The 20,131-nt window shown below is 35.0% G+C and overlaps 1 protein-coding gene across 5 annotated transcripts in view; it reads right to left on the minus strand.

The window, feature by feature from the left end:
- Positions 1 to 20,131, minus strand: part of MICU3 (mitochondrial calcium uptake family member 3) — a 117,147-nt gene that overhangs the window by 55,688 nt on the left and 41,328 nt on the right. For all 5 annotated transcript variants that reach the window (XR_009499862.1, XR_009499861.1, XM_059909265.1 and 2 more), the window contains exons 2-6: positions 19,829 to 19,982; positions 13,700 to 13,731; positions 8,303 to 8,381; positions 4,505 to 4,552; positions 1,192 to 1,274 (exon numbers count right to left, since the gene is read on the minus strand). Coding sequence is in view for 3 of the 5 variants with exons in the window: in XM_059909265.1 (XP_059765248.1) it covers positions 1,192 to 1,274; positions 4,505 to 4,552; positions 8,303 to 8,381; positions 13,700 to 13,731; positions 19,829 to 19,982 (396 nt within the window). In the remaining 2 variants the exon portion in view is untranslated. The remainder of the gene's footprint in view (positions 1 to 1,191; positions 1,275 to 4,504; positions 4,553 to 8,302; positions 8,382 to 13,699; positions 13,732 to 19,828; positions 19,983 to 20,131) is intronic.

Below are 20,131 nucleotides of genomic sequence, written 5' to 3' on the forward strand. Positions count from 1 at the left end.
CTATTTAAGAGGTTTTCCAAGGGATTTTTATTGGCTCGTTACAGAGGAAAAATAGAAAATTAAATGGCTATTTATGTTATTTTTCCCTTCTCTTTTCACTAGGAGAGTAGAGGTAAATATTGAGTTAAACATAAATGCTAAGGGTAGAGGTTGTTACTGGAAGGAGTAAACTAATGTTAATCTTTGTTATGGAGAAAAACAGAATAGGCATTTGGTCACAGCAGTAGATACAGGACACAGGGGTAAAAAGCAATGGAAAAATTCTGGAAGGAGGGGGTGGTAAGATGAGAGAGCAGCTGAAGATGCTGCCAGACCAGCACCAACACGGGACCAGTCGGGTGAGAAAGGCTGAAGGACAAATACCAAGAACACTCTTACCCTCCACTGGAGATCAGCCCCTGGTCAAAGACAGGAGAAGGGAGTAGGAAATTGGGCTAAGACTGGAATACAAGGCAGCAATGAGTGGAAGAGAAAAGGAAAAAGAAAAATCGTAAATCCTTTAATGAGAAGGAAGGGGACTTCCTGTGGCAAAGAGCTGTCTGTGATTGGGTGGCTGATATGACAGAGACTGAGCATGCGTAACACCTCAGGATTGCTTGTCACCCACCCAGTGGAAAACACTGGACACATTTATTTCAAACTTCCAGAAGATGTGTAAACAACTATAAGCATCTTCATACACTGAATATAATTTATTTTTTTATAGTGTAAAAATCATTCAAAATAGGGACTTCCCTGGTGGTCCAGTGGTAAAGAAGCCGCCTTCCAATGCAGGCGACGTGGGTTCGATCCCTGGTGGGGGAACTAAGATCCCACATGCCGCGGGGCAACTAAGCCCACGCGCCACAACTACTGAGCTCGGGGGCCTCAACTAGAGAGCCCGCGTGCCACAAACTACAGAGCCCACGTGCCCTAGAGCCTGTGACACAAGTAGTGAAGAGGACACCCACACGCCACAACTAGAGAGAAGCCCGCGCGCCACAACAAAATATCCTGCGTGCAGCAACGAAGACCCAACACAGCCAAAAAAAAAAATCATTCAAAATAAAGTACATGAGTATATACTTTATTAAATTAAAGTGAAAGCATAAAATTTTCACTCTTTTTTCTACAACAGTATTCTAAATAATGCAAAACAAAAATATAAGCAATATTTAATTATTGATAAAATGTGGCCTGTAATATACATACCACCAAAAACTCCTTTTTATCCACCATCTCATTGCCATCGGTGTCAAACATGTTGAAAGCTATTCTAAAACCTGCATGTGGCTCTGCCAGAAAAGAACAGGAAAAGTATTTGTGAAATGAAAAAATGTTTTTAAAGTAAAAAAATCCATATTAATTGTAAACAATTATTCACATTCTATACAGAAATACTTTCTTTAACCAAGAAATTAAAGCAACATGTTATTATTTAGTTAAATATAATAAAAGCTACATATAAGTATATATATTTCTGCTTCATAAATTAGCACACTTAGTAACACAATTGATAATACACTTTAAATCTACTTGTGTGATACCTGTTGCATAGCACTGACAGTAAAATTTGACTACCTTCCTTCCAAAGATAAATATTTCTTTCTTATCCAAAGTCTGTCAGTTGGTTTAAAAGGAAAATATCAGCTCATCACATTTGAAGTATTTTTAATATGTCAGCTACTTAGAGCAGAAGGAAAAATGAGAATATGACACAATGGATCAGTCTAAAATCTTGGGAAAATTATAATGGAAATAACCTGTGAAAAAATGTCAAGCATGAGAGATTACATATTTGGGTTTGAACTTCTAGAGGCTTCAAATACAGAAATATAAAATAAAGAGAGCTTGAATAATTAATTCCCCCCAAATACAAGGAACAACTCTTTTTCTGAGAAAATCAGACTTTCACACATTACGAACTGCCTTAATTGTATGAACCCTATAATGAGATTCAAAACTTCTTCTCTTTTCACTTCTAAAGCATAAAGAAGAAAACTTGGACAGCAGAAAACTTGAATGTATCTTTCAAAGAGGAGCTCAGTGTACATGCCTTTTTCAAAACATTTGACCTTCTCTTTTAAGATGACTGGCAAAAAGTTTAAAAAGGACCTCTCACAGATACACTTGCCACTACCTGTTGTGAAATCATGAACCCGGCAAAAGCAAAGCATACAGCCCTGCTTTCTTAACCGGTAATAGCTGTCTCTGAAAATAATGGAAATGAAAGCCAGTCTTTTATGGAAGTTCATTTTTTTGCATGTATTTTAGGAATCTAGACTTACTTTCATTATCATTCACTTGAGAAAGAAATAAAAAGTTACACCATCTCTGATAACCAAGATTTAAGTTTTAAAAATATCTGAAGACACACAGAAAGAAGTCCTCACCAGCATTACTTGGAAGGGAATATTAAGTTAAAGTAATAAAAAGTAAAGGGGAGAAAACTATGGACAGGTAACATAGATTATCTAGCCCACTTCCTGCCAGCCCTCTTTTCACATTTTTCTTGGTTCTAATCTAAACGACACCCGTAACTTTTCAATTCAAACTCTTAGTTGTTTCTAAGATGGGTCCTGAACTCCAAATGAAGATTCACAGCATCCAAAGATCCTACCCTTTCTGTAGTAAGCAAAAACCACTATCTGTGTTTGCTCCAACATGCTTAAACCAACCCTGTCCCAGCTCAACAAGTGGCTTTCCTCATCAGTTTTGTTTTACTCGGACCCATCACTCTGCTGGTCCAGGTACTTACAACTTCTAATTTTGCACCTAAAGTTGTTCTAGCTAACAAGATAGCTTTAAAACAAGTCTCTGAGACACTCCTTGGCACCCACTCCCCTAATTTCCACAGTGGCATTCCTCACTCACTGGAATCATCAGAATGGCTTTCCAGTCTGGGACAACCTCAGGCTGTCCTATAACTAACTGCACAGTACTTGCTTTTCTTCAGCACCAACACTTTAAATGACTTTGAGCCAGGTGAAAAAAGCAAGAAAAAAATATACAATTTTTGAAATACATATGTGTGCGAGCACACCCCCCCCCCCCAAATTTCCTGCAACAGAACTCCAACATTAACAGCATCCATTACTAAATTCAGAAATAACACAATGGCTGGGAATTTTCTAATTACAGAAGTATAGGAATTTTAAGATTGGTTTCTAATGAAACAGTCTTATTGATGTTCTTGTTTCCACACATCTCCATAAATCCCCACAACTGGAAATTCCACTAGCCACATTCTTTTATTCAATTCCTTTCTTCACTCATTTGCCAATTATTTTCTGAGAGGCTACCATGTGAAAAGATAAAATCTTTGCCATCGTGGACCTTGCATTCAACTGTGGGGAGAGAGACAAATCACGTAAACCAGTAAACAAACACTTTCAAATAGTTTAAGTACTATGAAGAAAATAAAACATTGTAAAGGGATAAAAAGGGAGAGATGGAAGAGGGAGCTATTTTAGGGAGGATGGTCAAGTAAGGCTTCTCTAAGTCTTCATATTTCAAAGGAAACCTGAATGATTTTTATTATCCTGAGGATCTTTAGTAAAAGCACTGATGGTAGAGGGAGCAGAAAGTACGAATTCCTGAGGTGAGAATTCAGGGAATAAAAAGGTCAGGTGGCTGGAGCACTGTGAACTATAGCATGTAAGTTCCTCCATTAAATGCAACGAAATTTAACTGAACATCTTAGTAAACCCTGCATATACTTCATAAGAATTGCTGTATATGAGAGGAAGATAATAATAAAGCTATTGTAGGATGTATGATGGGTCTTCTTATAGACTTACTAGTTAAAAGACCCATTCTTTCACACTAGTCTTGCAGAAAATGTGATTTGAATGAATGAGTGTAGCAGGAAATTTACAAATCACTACACATCCTGACCTTTAGGCTCCCATGTAGATCCAACCACAGGGATTGATATAGGATATTAAATGTATAATTTATGAGCATTTTATTACTACACCATAAGCCATAATAATATTTATGGTTTTGACACTTGATAGTGCTATGCTTAGCATTTTCCACTGGCATTTAGACATGAATTTTGTAAAACAGCATGGATAGACCTAAACTGATTTTCAATAGTAAGAGAATATAAGAAGGATTTATTGGGACTTCCCTGGTGGCACAGTGGTTAAGAATCCGCCTGCCAATGCAGGGGTCACAGGTTCGAGCCCTGGTCCGGGATGATCCCACATGCCGTGGAGCAACTAAGCCCGTGCACCACAACTACTCAGCCTGTGCTCTAGAGCTCGTGAGCCACAACTACTGAAGCCCATGTGCCTAGAGCCCGTGCTCCGCAACGAGAGAAGCCACCGCAATGAGAAGCCCGTGCACTGCAACAAAGAGTAGCCCCCGCTCGCCACAACTAGAGAAAGCCCACGTGCAGCAACGAAGACCCAATGCAGCAAAAAATAAACAAATACATTTTAAAAAAAAGATTTATTTCCCAAGATTATGCTTGAGAAAGAAAACTGTATCCAGAAATAGGTTTAATGAGTATACTTACTTGTTAAAATACATAAAAGAAAAAGATATTCTGTGTAAGAAATCACACCTAGAAGAAAAATAGTATTAGTTATGCTATATATAAAATATTACTTTCTCTTCATATTTATCAAGTAAAATATTATTCTTATAATAGCAGTAATATTTATAAAGAACTTAGAGTTTTAAAGAAGATGCTAAATATTGTTTTAAATGAGACTAAACTATTACTACAAAATCAGAGTGAAAGAAACAATAAATAAATTTTACATTGTTTCACATGCCTCTGTAGAAACCCATATAAAAATCACATTAATGCTTCCAGATATATTGGCACAAAAGCAAAATTATCAATAATGTTACATATAGCTGTAAATTTTAAATGTGTTGCTAGCTTTCAAGGTATGAATCTAACATAAAATAAAAACGTTGGAAATGGTTAACACTGTAAAGTGCTTAATTACTTCTTAGTAACCCTTGAATAAAACATTTAGATGTTCTTGCTTAGAGATTTGACTTCTTATTGCATTCAAAAAACACAACTCTATAGTTATTACTTTTCTGCTTTCAAGTTATCATTCATTATTCTTGATAAGCTTCATGCTTCTATTAAATGTAATCTAAGAAGTTTCAATTCTTCTAGAAAGCTTACACTTTCTGTATATTGCATCCTGAGTTCTCTGTAATCTCATAAACTTTAAAAGGAGTTTGTTTGGACTACATAAAAACATACATTCTGTTACTCAAATTCTTGCTTTTGGATTATAACACCCAAAACTAGAATTAATCGCTTAATTGTTTTTCCAAGTGTATCCCGAGAAAATGAAAATCAGAAATAAGCCAATAACACTTATCCAGATACCAGACAGCCCTCATGTTTGGTAAAAGGGTATAACAATCCTTAAAATAATCAGATCGTGAACTTTAAAACTCCACTTTACCTGATGTTCTTTGAGGCTACCCTCTTTGTTACAGAACAAAGGAAGAGGAGTCACTGTCAGGCAGTTTGTCAGAAGATGTGAAGGGACCGAGCTAGGAGGCCCTGAAAGCATTCCCGTCTTCTGTTTATACTAGAATATTGTGACCTATAGACATAGTTCTGGTTGATTGCCATGAATGTTATGGGAGAAAGATTCTGGAATGGTCAATGTATATAAAGATACAATACCTAGATTCCATAGGGATCCCTCAAAAAAAAAAAAAGCTCTGGAAATGGGCTCTGTTTCTCCACAACCCCATCTCACTGACTGTTGTTCTGACTTGGTGGAATGCACAAGAGGTGCTGGTTAGTATAAAGAAGTTTAATATATGCTCTACGTCTTTTACTTGATAATCAACTCACGATTCCCCTCACTGAAGGATCACAAAACAGTGAGAGTCCTGATGATGATTATCATGGTAGGCACTTGTCTGAAGTACTAAGTGGTTTTTGAGGTGGTATAATCCACAGGGAAGAAAAACAAAGTGAGAAACTCATGATATAATTTAATAAAAATGGTCAGGGACATATATACACTACCAAATGTAAAATAGATAGCTAGTGGGAAGCAGCCACATAGCACAGGGAGATCAGCTCGGTGCTTTGTGACCACCTAGAGGGCTGGGATAGGGAGGGTGGGAGGGAGACGCAAGAGGGAGGGGATATGGGGATATATGTATACGTATAGCTGATTCACTTTGTTATACAGCAGAAACTAACACAACATTGTAAAGCAATTATACTCCAGTAAAGATGTAAAAAAAAAAAAAAGTCAGGGAGAAGGGAAAATATTACTAAACGTGAACTGTAGATTCATAATGTTTTTAATTACAAAAATGGAAAACCATTAGATTAACCTTGCAATTTATTTTAAGGCCACCCAGGGTCAAAAATAAAATAATAATAAATGCTAAGCATATAGTAATGTTTCCATCCTTAGAAAAAGAGGCTAAGATGCTAACTAGGTTTCTCTTGAAAATTCAATTTTAAAAAATTCTAAGGGAAGTTCCTTAAAAGCATTACACTGTTTAGCTCCTATATCATGATATATTACAGTTAGCTATTATAACTAAGTCTATGTAATTCATGTTTTCATAAATGCTGTATACCAATTAAATGTTTGTAAAACTGCCTAACATTTTCTTGCTGGGTTATATTTTAAGCAGACAAAATTCATTTGTAAATTAGTTTTCAATAGTTCTAAAAACTTAGCTTTACAATTCCTCTTCCACCTAATCTCTTTATAAAAAAGCAAGATTCTCTGTAACTCTCTACTTTACCTAACCGTATGGTTCTAAAACTTCTTGGGTACACGGATTACCTTGATAATCCCATCACTATGACATAGATCTGCACTGTTCTACAGTGTAGCCATTGGCCACATGGGGCTATTTAAATTTAAAATAATTAAAAGTAGATGAAATTAAAAATTCAGTTCCTCAGACAGTAGCCCCATTTCAGGTAATTAACAGCCACATTTGTCTCGTGGCTACCATACGGACATTCCCATCACTGCATAGTTCTATTGGGTAGCACTGAATAGATCATCTCCCCCCGAAAAAAATATGCAAATATGCATACAATTTAAGTAGGATTAGGACCTGCCTAAACCTATGGCTTCCAGATTTAACCCTCCCCCTAACTAAAAAGAATTTCCTTCTTCCATGCATTTATCTTTCTTGGATTATATTTGATCCAATTGCATTTTCCCATGAGAGGTATTAAAGAAATATTTTTTACATTCACCAATTTACCTCTTCATTCCGAGCTTTGAATTTTCCTGATCCTATCATTCCACCCGAAGATTTGCGTGGCAATCTTTAAGACAACTTCCAGAAAAAAATTTCTAAGAACTTTAAAGACACCATGGCTCAGATTTCACAAAGATTTAAAAACCCTAGTTATGAAAAGCCTACAGTTAAAGACAAGGTGTCTCCTCCTTCCAGAGTCCATAAGAACCAGGTAGAAGCAATCTGAATTTCTAATTCTACTTAGGCAAAAATATATGGATTACAACTAATCCTTTAAAGTATTTATCTTCACATTAGAGTAAATATATTATTTTCAAACCAATATTGGTTGAAATTAATGAAAAAAAGGTAAGTTTAGATAATTGCTTTATATTGTTATCTTGTATACTCTTATATTTGAATATGAAAATATATATTTCTAAGAAACATTCCTTTTTAAGATTAAAGAGAGTTTATTAATTAGTTTCTGCTATAAACATTTATAAAAAGTACAATGCAAAAGAAAATTGCAATAAAAGCTATATAATTTGATTGCGAGGACATGTATGAATTAATGAGTTAACGTATATATAGGTATGGGTAATACGGTAAGTTGAAATAGGTGGATTTTGCAGTGAGTGTTGTTTTTAAAAGAAACATGTTCAAATTGTGCAACCAAAAGATATATCCAATAAGCTTTTCATATTGATTAAATTTAAGAAAATCTGCAATTCCCTGGAAGTAAAAGGAAAGAAGAAAAATAGACATTTGGAAATCAGTATTTTTGAAAAATGCTTTCTGTGGGTAAATATAACATATACTTCTCAATATGGTTAAAAAGGTTTTTTTTTAACTATAAAAGTTCACTTTGTTGTAAAAAGTGTGGAAGATATGAATAGTGTATATAAAAAGTAACATAAAAACCACCCTTAATCCCACTGCCGAGAAACAATAATTATTAATATTTTGGTGTTATTCTTTTCAGTTTTTTTTCCATGTACATAGACACATATGTAATTGTAAAATTATTTAAGCATGAGGAAAATATGTATAAATAGTATAAATAATATAGTATCAATATTAAAATACATAAATACTAAAGTTAACTTACCTCTTTCTTTAAGATTTCGAAATAGCTTTGATGATCCTTTCCAAACTGGTGGTGTTTCTGATAGCATTTGATTTAATTCCTATGACATAAGGTATCATAATGCTGATTAACTGGTAAACCACTTACTTATAAAATAGACCAAAAATATTTAAATGCCTCTGCAAAAAAATTCTCTGCTTAGGGGCTTCCCTGGTGGCGCAGTGGTTGAGAATCTGCCTGTTAATGCAGGGGACACGGGTTCGAGCCCTGGTCTGGGAGGATCCCACGTGCCACGGAGCAGCTGGGCCCGTGAGCCACAACTACTGAGCCTGCGCGTCCGGAGCCTGTGCCCCGCAACGGGAGGGGCCGCGATAGTGAGAGGCCCGCGCACCGCGATGAAGAGCGGTCCCCGCACCGCGATGAAGAGTGGCCCCCGCTTGCCGCAACTAGAGAAAGCCCTCGCACGAACCGAAGACCCAACACAGCCAAAAATAAATAATAAATAAATAAATAAAGTAGCTATAAAATTTAAAACAAAACAAAACAAAACAAAACAAATTCTCTGCTTAGAAGACGTGAGACATGACTGTATTTATACTATTTTATCTGTGGTTCATTCAACCATAAAACCCAATATTTGCCCACAGTCCAAATGTAAAAATAAGTGATAAAGATGCTACATTAAATTCAATTAAAGCTACCAAAAATTTCAGATAAACTTAATAATTGGAGAAATACATATATATATGATAATCTAATTAAGATAAAACAGTGAATTTAAGTTCTGGAGCCAGTTAGAAAAGGATGGTTCTGTGGAAGCCACAGGAAAAGGTGGACTTCCTAATACAGGTCACATACGATCACTGAGCTTCACATACTGTTTTCTGTAGCCCTCTTGGATTTAGGGGATTTTGTGGTAGATGAAGTAACTGGGCAACAGATTATGCTGGGGAAGAATGAAGAGTATTTTAATAGTGATTCAAAGAATGATGACATCAGATGAAGCGGGATGACAGGGTATTGAGTTACTGTGTCCACTGCTGCAATTTTTTTTTTCTAATTTTAACTTAAATATTCAGTAAAGAATACACACTTCAATTGCTGGTTAGCCAGCTTTTCTTTTTTTTTTTTTTAATCAAGCTGAGGGGGGACGATTTTGGAAAATTTAAACATTTGATTCATTGCCCAGATACTAGAACGATTTTGTATTTATTACACATACTGTGTTAAAAATAAGTGAAAATTATAATTAGGTTAACTGTGAAAAAATTATTAAAGGATTTGGTGAGATAACTTGAAATAATTTGAAATTAAAAAATTAGTCTGGGGCTTCCATGGTGGCGCAGTGGTTAAGAATCCACCTGCCAATGCAAGGGACACAGGTTCGAGCCCTGGTCTGGGAAGATCCCACATGCTGCGGAGTAACTAAGCCTGTGTGCCACAGCTACTGAGCCTGAGCTCTAGAGCCTGCAAGCCACAACTACTGAGCCCCGGTGCCACAACTACTGAGCCCACATGCCACAACTACTGAAGCGGCACGCCTAGAGCCCGTGCTCCGCAACAAGAGAAGCCACGACAATGAGAAGCCTGCGCACTGCAACGAAGAGTAGCCCCGGCTAGCCGCAAATAGAGAAAGCCCACGTGCAGCAATGAAGACCCAATGCAGCCAAAAATAAATAAATAAATAAATTTATTTAAAAAAAAAAAAAGAAAAATTACTCTGCTAAGTAACATACTGAAAAAACAATAGAAATGACTTCTTTTCCAGATCAGACTCTTGCTGCTCAAAATGTGGTTCCCCAATGGCCCAGGCATGATCACTGGGGAGCTTGTTAGAAATGCAGAATCTCAGATCCCATCCCTGGCCTCCTGAACCAGAATCAATTTTTAACAGGATCTCCAGGTGATTTTTATGCACATTCAAGTTTGAGAAGCACTTTAGACAAATCCTTCCTGATGTAGTTGTACCTAAAAAAGCTCTGTGACATTTATAAACCATCTTTTTCATTATAGAGCTGGGTTAGCAGGCAAATAAGGAATCTCTGGGATGCCAAAGGCAGGAGAGGTATTTGTAGGGGATTTATAGACACCCTGAAGCCTGTCTGTGAATCCTTGCTCTCATTTCCTTCATAGTGTTATTTCCGCACTGCAGGTAACAGATGCCGCCAGGTGCTCAGTAGTGTCTGACTAGGGTAGCAATTCACATGACTAATAACGAGAAGCTAGGATATTTAATGTTTCAACAATAGTAAACTCATAAACATTTTTGTTAGAGCACGAGATTAAAAAATATTAATATTTTGAGTACATTTTATTTACTTTCATTTATACTGTCTCTATTATATAAATATTACCATCTCCATTTTAACTGTTCCCATGTATTCAACTCATTTCTTCTACTTAAACTCAGCTAAAATTTAAGACCAAAAAAATCATAGCTACCTTTTACTGAGTGTCCCCTATATGCTTGGCAATGGGCTAATACATATCTCATTTAATTCTAAAAAATAATCCTCATTATGTATATTTTACGTTTACGTGTCTTAAAGAAGATAAGTAACTCACCCGGGATTACACAACTAGTAAATGACTGTCCAGATGCTTGCTGAGTCTAAGCAGTTTATTTTTGTAATAATTTAGTTCCTTGTCTGGTCTAGATCATCTAGTTGACACACTTATCTTGTTTTGTGTCAACTTCAGGGACTTTTTTTTCTTAATTTGATTTTTATTTTATATTGACATATAGTTGATTTACAATATTACATTAGTTGCAGGTGTACAGCAAAGTGAGTCAGTTATACATATATATACATATATCCATTCTTTTTCAGATTCTTTTCCCATATAGGTTATAACAGAGTACTGAGTAGAGTTCACTGCAGTGGAGGCTAGGGACTTTTAAGTTTTATTAAAAACTGTATTTCCACTCCCAGTGCCTACCTTTGTCTCTTATAGGTAGTAGTGTTGTATGATAAAGAATTTGATTGGCCTTTGTCCCTGGTTCCTGGGAAGAAGACTATATCCTCGCATCACACCAAAGTTTATGCTGAGGAGATGACTCAGGATGGGGGGCTGACCTTCAAAAACAACCCCGTGATTCAAGGGTTGGGGCTTTGAGCTAGCCTGACCCCTGGGGAGGGGAGAGGAAAGGGACTGGAGATTGAATTCAACCATGTGGCCAATGATTCAATCAATCACACCTATGCAATGAAACCCCCAATAAAAACTCTGGACACCAAACTCAGTGGAGCTTTCAGGTTGGTGAACACATGGGTGTGCCAGGAGGGTGACATACCCTGATCCCTCAGGGAGAGGGCACAGAAGCTGCGTTTGGAACCCTCCTATACCTTGCTGTATGTGTCTCTCCATTTGGCTGGCCTTGATTTGTTCCCTTATAATGATAATTATAAACTATAATTCTACGTGTAGAACGTTCCTGAGTTCTATGAGTCAGTCTAACAAATTATCAAACTTGAGGGGAGTTGCGGGAACTCTCTGAATTTGTAACCAGTTGGTCACCAGTGTGGGTGGTCCGGGATCCCTTGATTCGCAGCTGGCATCTGAAATGAGGGCCACCTTTTTGGGAAATGGGTCCTTAAATCTGTGGGGTCTGATGCTAACTCTGGGTGATCAGTGTCAGAACTGTATTGCAGTATTGCAAGTAGGGACTAAATAAATATTTGCTGGATTGAATTCATTTACCCAGAATTATAGATGCCTTTTAAAGGCTTTATACAATTTTCCTGAGTACAATTTTTATAATTATATACGTAATACATATGTTATAGGAAAATTAGTAAGTGCAGAAAATAAAACCAGATTGTAATCCAGGGATGGACCACAATTAAAAATTTTATTTAATCTCCTTTTAATCTAATTCTCTATCTAGGCATATTTATACAGTATTTTTGTCATTCTTGTTGCAAATATTAAATCATTTTCTGCATACTGCTTTGTAACTTACTCTTTGCATTAATATGTCATGAGCATATTTTCCTGCCAAATATTTTTCATTTTCATTTTAATGGCTACACAGCAGTTGTCTATATCAGCAGTTCTGAAATGTAACTATACTCTTAAAAATTGTTTACCTGAAAGAGATATTGCTTATGTAGGTTATATCTATCAATATTTAATGCATGTGGAAATAGAAATGATACATTTTTAGAACACAAAAACACACAAGCACATATTCTACTAGTTCTCAGAGTGATGATGTCATCACTCATCATGCAGCCTCTGGAAAACTCCACTGTACACTTGTGAGAGAATGAGAGTAACAGAACAAGTATCTTCTCAGTATTATTATGAAAATAGTCTTGACTCCATGGACCCCCAAAAAGGTCTTTGCACGTTAAGAAAGACCAGTTTATATTATTTTGCAATTTGCTGTTTTACTCAAACTCATGTTTTTTAGGTCTATTCATGTTGCTACACACATCTCTTGTGTATTTATTCATCTTAGCTCTATATTACTGTATTGTCCTTCATATGCCTATTTCACATTCTTTTATTAATTCCTCTACTGATTGACATTTATATTGTTTCTAATTTTTTTAGGACTCCTGGTATAAGCATACAAGTGTTTCTCTTGTAAACATACCTAGAAGTAGAATTTTTGATAGGCATTAGATAGGGCCAAATTTCTCTCAAAAGAGCATATACCAATTTACATTCCCACCGGATTCCTCCTCTCCTTGTCCTTGCTAATTACTCGTTTTGTTAGATTTCTAGAACCTGACAATCTGATGGGTGTGAACTAGCATCAGATCATTGGTTTAATTTGCATATCCCTGATTACTAGTGAGGTTGAGCTCCTTTACATATATTTATTGGCCCTTCTGGCGATGTCTGCCCATTATTTTCTTATTATCTTTTTTATATTGATTTACAGGAGTTCTATATGACTACAAGACACTTAGCCTTTTCTGTTAATAATGGGTTGGCCAAAAAGTTCGTTCTGGTTTTTCATATCTTAAGAAAACCCGAACGAACTTTTTAGCCAACCCAATATGTTGTAAGCATATTCTCTCATCTGTCATACATCTTTTAACATTGTTGACACTGTCTTCTGGTGTGCCAAAATTTTTAATATTTAATTTAGCAAAATTTGCCAATAATCTCCTTTGAGTTTAGCTTTATATATCTTTTATATATGTACATATCACATTTATATACATATACATCACATAAATATATATATATAAAAATAGCGTGCGGGACTTTCCTGGTGGTCCAGTGGCTAAGACTCCATGCTCCCAATGCAGGGGCCCCGGGTTTGATCCCTGGTCAGGGAACTTGATCCCACATGCCACAACTAAGACCCGGTGCGGCCAAATAAATAAATAAATATTTTAAAAATAAATAAATAAAATAAAATAGTGTGCATGCATACATATACCAAGAGCTTTAACCTACCTGCTTGGAAAGTGACTTCCATGTTTTAGCAACTATAATAAACATAAAAAATTAGATAATACTTCATGTAATGTATATCAAAATTCAGTAACCATCTACAATCATAATGCATAACACTGACTTTTATATCTAAAAGGCAAAGGTTTTTTTAATCTCAAGATTTAGACCTATGTATGTTATGCATTATGTATTTGTTTCATGTACTATAAACTACTTAAATAATATCAGTGGAATAGAAAACACATTTTCCATAATCATTATCTTACTTTGGGGATTTCTGGATTTATAAAGTAAGTTAACTTACTCCATGTTAAACATCCTATGGGCTTAAAACACAAACAATGATATTCATTAAACACTGATGTTAGAATATAAAATATTAACATAGAGAAATTATAATTTTAAGGTGTTACCCATGATCTCTGCTGTGTTAGTATCTCTGATTATACTTCAAAGGTCAGGTCTCTCTAGAGTGAAGGGGAAGGGTAGGGGCAAAGAAAAAAAAAGATCAAGGAGAGAACAGGTAAGGTGATAGAGAGACTCTTGGCCTGTTTTCCATTCTTCTCCCCTAGGAATGTCATAGTTGAATAAAATACCTGAGATCACTTTCTTTTTCTGATTTCTCCTCACATCCCTGAAGATCTCAAACACTATAAATCTTATAATATTAAAATAAATACATAGTCAATATTGCTGTTTCCTTGCTCAGATTTGAACACTGTGAATATCTAATGCTTGTCCAAGAATTATCTCCAGGTTTGTACGTGATTAAATCCTATAATACAGCTGCATTAGGAACTAGTAAATATCAACTATTTCAGCTACATTACAATAATGACAACCAATAATTTTTCTACATGGCAATGTGGCCACTTCTGTATAGTTAACCATAGTTAACGTAAACAATATATCAAATTCAAGATTATAAAATAGGCATGTTTTGCTTAACTTTCTCTTTTTTAAGCGATGTAATAAGTCATTTTAAGATCAAAAGGGAAAAACTATCTTCTAAAATTTGGCAAACTGATTTTTATGAAGATAGTTTTCTTCTCTATGTAGCAACAACATCCTTTCTTTACCCAAGACAGTTTATATGCAAACATGTAATCAAGTTTAAAATCAAGATTAAAATCATAGGTCTATACGGTAGAATTCAGCATTTAACCTTAATTATAATACTTTACACATTCATTTCATAGACATCCTCCTTTACATAATGAACACAACAATGTAAATAATACTTATTATTCTGTTGCTTTTGAAATATAGCAGTAAGAAAAGAAGAAAAATAAATGGTACAAAAGTACATGCACATACTCTTATGCAATGCTCAGAAGCTATTTATCAAAAGAGGAAGTTAGACACTCTTGAGTTTTGTAGGGTTTATGAGATTTCCAGGGTAAATTATTCACAAAAGACATATTCATTCTGCCGGATATGTCACCATGTTCAGTATTATTGGCTTTTTTTTAAAATAAAACTAAAGAGCCATTAAGATTGTTCTTCAAAGGATTTTCTGATTTTCTAAATTCCTTATTTCACATGAAGTTACTGCATATATAAATATAAGGTGAAGAGGGACTTCATTCTTTTGGATATATTTTATTTCTTAAGCTATAGGTTGATGTTTTCATTATATTTTTAATATTTTTATGTACGTCTGAATTTTTTAACTTAAAATTAAATTAAAATTAAATAATACTTGAAGCTATATGAAAATAATTACTTATTTCAGTTCTAGATGAACAGTTTACCTCTTAGGTTCTATTTAAGTGGGTAAAACAAGAAATTTTCTTGATTTCAAACACAAAGTTACAATCAACAATCAGATGTGTATCTCAATTGACATTTATTTGAACTATAATTATTAAGCAAATGTTTACATAGCATACCATTTTCCTGTTGATGTTGCCATAAAATTATATTAAAGATTTTTTTAAATAATGGTTATGAATTCAGGTGATAATGATGATGATGACAATGACAGCTAGCAATGTTTATTGAGTGCTTATTGCATGTCAGATATTACACTAAACATAACTGATCTCATTCAATCCTTAAAAAACCTCATAAGGCTGTTATTTTTACTTTTATAAATGAAGAAACAAAACATTAAATAACTTACTCAGGTTCTCAAAGCTCATAAATGAATGCCAAGGTCTAAACACAAGTCAAATTTCAATATGCTATTTTGATATGTACATGATTTAATATTCAGTCTATGAAGCATATTTTCTTTTTTGAGGTAAATATTTCTTTTTAAAACCCTACAGTTTTAAAAAAGTTTTTACAAATATCTTGATCTTTAGTTACCATTCTTAATCATGTCTTAAAAGTGTTGGTTAGAAATTAACTGATATTAATTTGTGGTTGTTAAATATCCTGTGTTTATACTGGAAACTAGTTTTTTCCCTGCAAGTGATAGTTTTGGAATATCTATCAAAAGAATCACAGCTAAAATTATTTCCAAAAAGCAAAAATCCAACAGTAGGCTTCCAGTGAATACATTATGAAGATAAAAATAAAGAAAATAATGAATTAAAAAATTTCAAACTATGAAATTTTAAATCAGTAAGCATTACTTAAAGGATAACTTCTCAAATATGTTTGACAACAGTTACAGAATTTGATGCAAAAGTACCATTTGATATTGTAAGAGATATATTAATAGTTTTATCAAATCTATACTAAAAATAAATATAAAAATCCACACTGTACAAAAACAATTAAACAAAAATGTATGGAACACGTATATACCTACTTATGTATAAGGGTCTTTTCTATGTACAAAGTCCCTATACTCAGGAAACGTACAATATTATAGGAGGACAAAAAATACAGAAACAACCAATTCCAAGGCAGAATATGGTTATCTGGCACATGGTAAGTACTCAATAAATATTTCTTGAAGGAAGGGGGAGGGAGGGGGGGAGGGAACGGGAACCAAAAAAGCATAGAGATACAATTCTTACCACAGACTTCAAATTTTCCAGAAAAAGAGCCCTACTTAAACTCTAGCCTTTTGTATCACTACTGTCACCTTTATTCTCCTACTATGCCACCTCCCTAGGCAATCTCATCCATACACCTTGCACTAATTACCAATCATGTACAGATGAATCCCAGACACATACCTCTTCCCAGTCCTCCCCCCGATCTCCAATGGAAATAATCCAAAGCATCAAAAATTAATTCATTAAAAGCTAATGTGTGAAGTAGCCAATTTGTCAAATTACTGAAGATTGAACTTTTTGAACTTTTATACATTTTTCTTTCACCTCACAGTTACCTTTTTTGTTGTTGAGAATGCTTAAGATCTGTTCTCTTAGCAAGTTTTAATTATACAATGCTGTACAATATTATCAACTACAGTCACCATGCTATCCATTAGACCTTGAGGATTTATTTTAAGTTTGGTTTTGCCATAACTCTATCTCTGAAGAAGAGATGGCTATAACTGTTCTAACCTAACTTAAGGCATTCATTTGACAGTTTCAAGCAGATTATCAAACAACTAATTATTTGGTACGTTGATTTTCAGTGAATTGAAATCAATGATCAAGAGCTAGATCCTACTGCCTCCTTGATATCTCCTCTTTTACATATCTGAGGCATTTAACTACATCATGTCCAAAACTGAAGTTGTGATTTTTCCCTTTAACGCCAGTCCCTACTGCCATCCATCCAGTTAAGCCAACCAGAAATCCTTAGTACTCACTACTCCATCATTACCATTGCCACCATTGTTAGAAGCTTTTGAGGCTTGGACAAGAGTCTCCTCTCTGATCTGCTCATGGCCACTCTGGACCTCTGTAATCTGTCTCCACCCTGAGATCTTTCAAAACAGAATATAATCATGGCAGGCACCTGTTGAAAACAAGACAACAGGCCCAAAATGGAGTTGCCGATGCTAAGCCCCATGTCACCCAACTGAGACTTAATTACAGTGTCAGTTCTCTCCCACATGGAATCTTAAACCAGTCATCAGGAATCACCTGATCAGCAGCAGTTAGGTCATCTGTCTGATAGGGGTCTGATAGACCCCTACCATCTCCTGAAGGCATGTGACCTCACAATAACCAACCTGCTTTTTTTTGCCTATTATAACTTACTTGTTCCTGCTTCCTTCTGCCTATAAAAGGCCTTTCATTTTGTACAGCTCCTCAGAGCTCCTTTATATCTGCTAGATTGGATGCTTCTCAATTCATGAATCGTTGAATAAAGCCAATAAGATCTTTAAAATTTACTTAGTTGAATTTGGTTTTTTAATACACCAAATTCTCCTGCAGCTTAAACCACTACCACAATTTTCCATTACTTTTAGGATAAAAACAATAATGTTTAATATCAGCTTACAGACTCTGAATGATTTGGCCCTACCCCACATACCCATATTCCACATACCATACTCCTCCTTGCTCTTTGCACTTAGAGCCACCCAGATCTTTTTTCCACTCCTCAAATGTATCACACTCCTTCTTGTCATGGCACCTCAGCACACGCTGTTTCTTCTGCTGAAATTCTCCACTCCCAATTTCCCATTTACCTAGTTAGCTCTTATGGTTCATATTTCATGGTGATATTTATTTCCCCAAGGAAGATTTCTCTGAGCTACCTGAGTAGGTCACTTCTCAAAAATACACTCTCATAGCATCAGGAAACTTTCTTTCATGGCACTGAGTTATATTTTGTTGTTTATATGTAAATTTTGTTGATCAGTGTTGGCTTCCTCCACCAGACTGCAAGCACCATGAGGGTGGAGAACATTTACCTTTCGTTCCCCTCACCACTGTATCTCCAGTGCCTAGTGCAGTGCCTGGCATTTGATAGCTGTCCTTGACTACATGTCATTTAATATTCTGTGAGATGAAATGGGAAGGGTGCATAAAAGCACTTCTGCTGCCTTCCAAAGTACTATGGTTGTCTCGAGAAAAAGTACTCTGTGATTATTTGAGTTGTGAACTGAACTAATTCCTTTTTTTCATGGAACCCAATTTTTACTTGAAAGAATAACTGACAAATTATGGTTATTGAGACCTGGGTATTTGGCAGACATTTTTGTACAAATGAACAAAGTTGCTTCTTGCTTAAAGAAAACTGACAGTATTTGTTGTTAATGATAACATTTGAGATTTCAAGTAAAAATCAGAATATTGGAAAACTTGTATACACCACGAATTTGACAGCTTTCCAATAAGTAAAAACTTTTCTGATGAGATTATGACAATATTAGTGAATGTGATTTTTAAAAAATATTGTGTAATGAAATACGTCAACATTTGGAATATCTGCATAATTTAATAAAACAACATTTTCCAGTTGATCTTGCAAGATTATATAAGGGAAAAAGATCCATTCAAAGTGCAATGTAGGCCAATGTATTTTAACAAAACAGATAACAAAAAAGTTTCAAAGTCCACATTGCAACTAAACTTTAAGAAACTACCATTAGCCAAGTACTGATACAGTACCAAAGAAGAATATCTACAATTATCTAAAAGACTACTGAAATACTCTTCCCTTTTCCTACTTCTATATGTGTGAGGCAGATTTTGTTCAGATACTTCCTGAAAAACAATACATTGCAACAAATTGAACACAGAAGCAGATATGAGAATCCAGATGGCTTCTATTAAGTCAGACATTAAAGTAACTTTGCAAGAATGTACATAATGCCCCAAAATTTGAGAACCACTGCTCTAACACATGGAAAGGTGAAAAACAATTAACTTATATTTACACTGCAGGAGCCATGACATATTCAGAAGAGATATGGTTAGAATTTTTGTCCAGGTCTAACTGGAGCCAGCACTCTGAGTTATTCTGTTTAGACTGGATATAAGAACTGACTTGGCAGAGTAAGAACCTATTATAAAGAGTAAGGTAGTGTTTAGTTGGATGTACTGAGAAAGACGAAACAATAGAAATTTCTGAAAACAGAAAAGATACCAGTAGGAGCTGATAAGATATATTAGTCTGGTAACATTGTAGAGCATAGTATCTTTTGAAACACCACATTGCTTGCTTAGTTACTAGTTCTGAAAACTTATACTGCTCCACATTTTTACAAACTAGAGACAAGAGAAAAATCTTATAAAATTATTGAGATAACTGAAGAAATATACTTACATTTGGGCTCATCTGTTGTAACAGCCAAAATAAAATCATATGGAGTCATGAATAACTGCCCTTCACATTCTACAGTCGCAAACAAACGAAATCGCTTTTCCCGAGATGTTGCATAGAGATCTAGGTCTTCAATGTCTGTTCTGCCAACAGCAACCTAAAGTAAAGAAAGCAAGTAAGTCTGGACTGTGTGAAGTAACACCTCCTTTTAGAAGATAAATGTTTTCAATTATGTTGATAGTGAATTAACAGAATAAATGAAAAAGTGTGAAAATATTGTCTTCTGGAGAACTTAATCATATTATA

Source organism: Balaenoptera ricei, chromosome 21 (assembly GCF_028023285.1).
Source record: "Balaenoptera ricei isolate mBalRic1 chromosome 21, mBalRic1.hap2, whole genome shotgun sequence".
Lineage (NCBI taxonomy): Eukaryota > Metazoa > Chordata > Mammalia > Artiodactyla > Balaenopteridae > Balaenoptera > Balaenoptera ricei.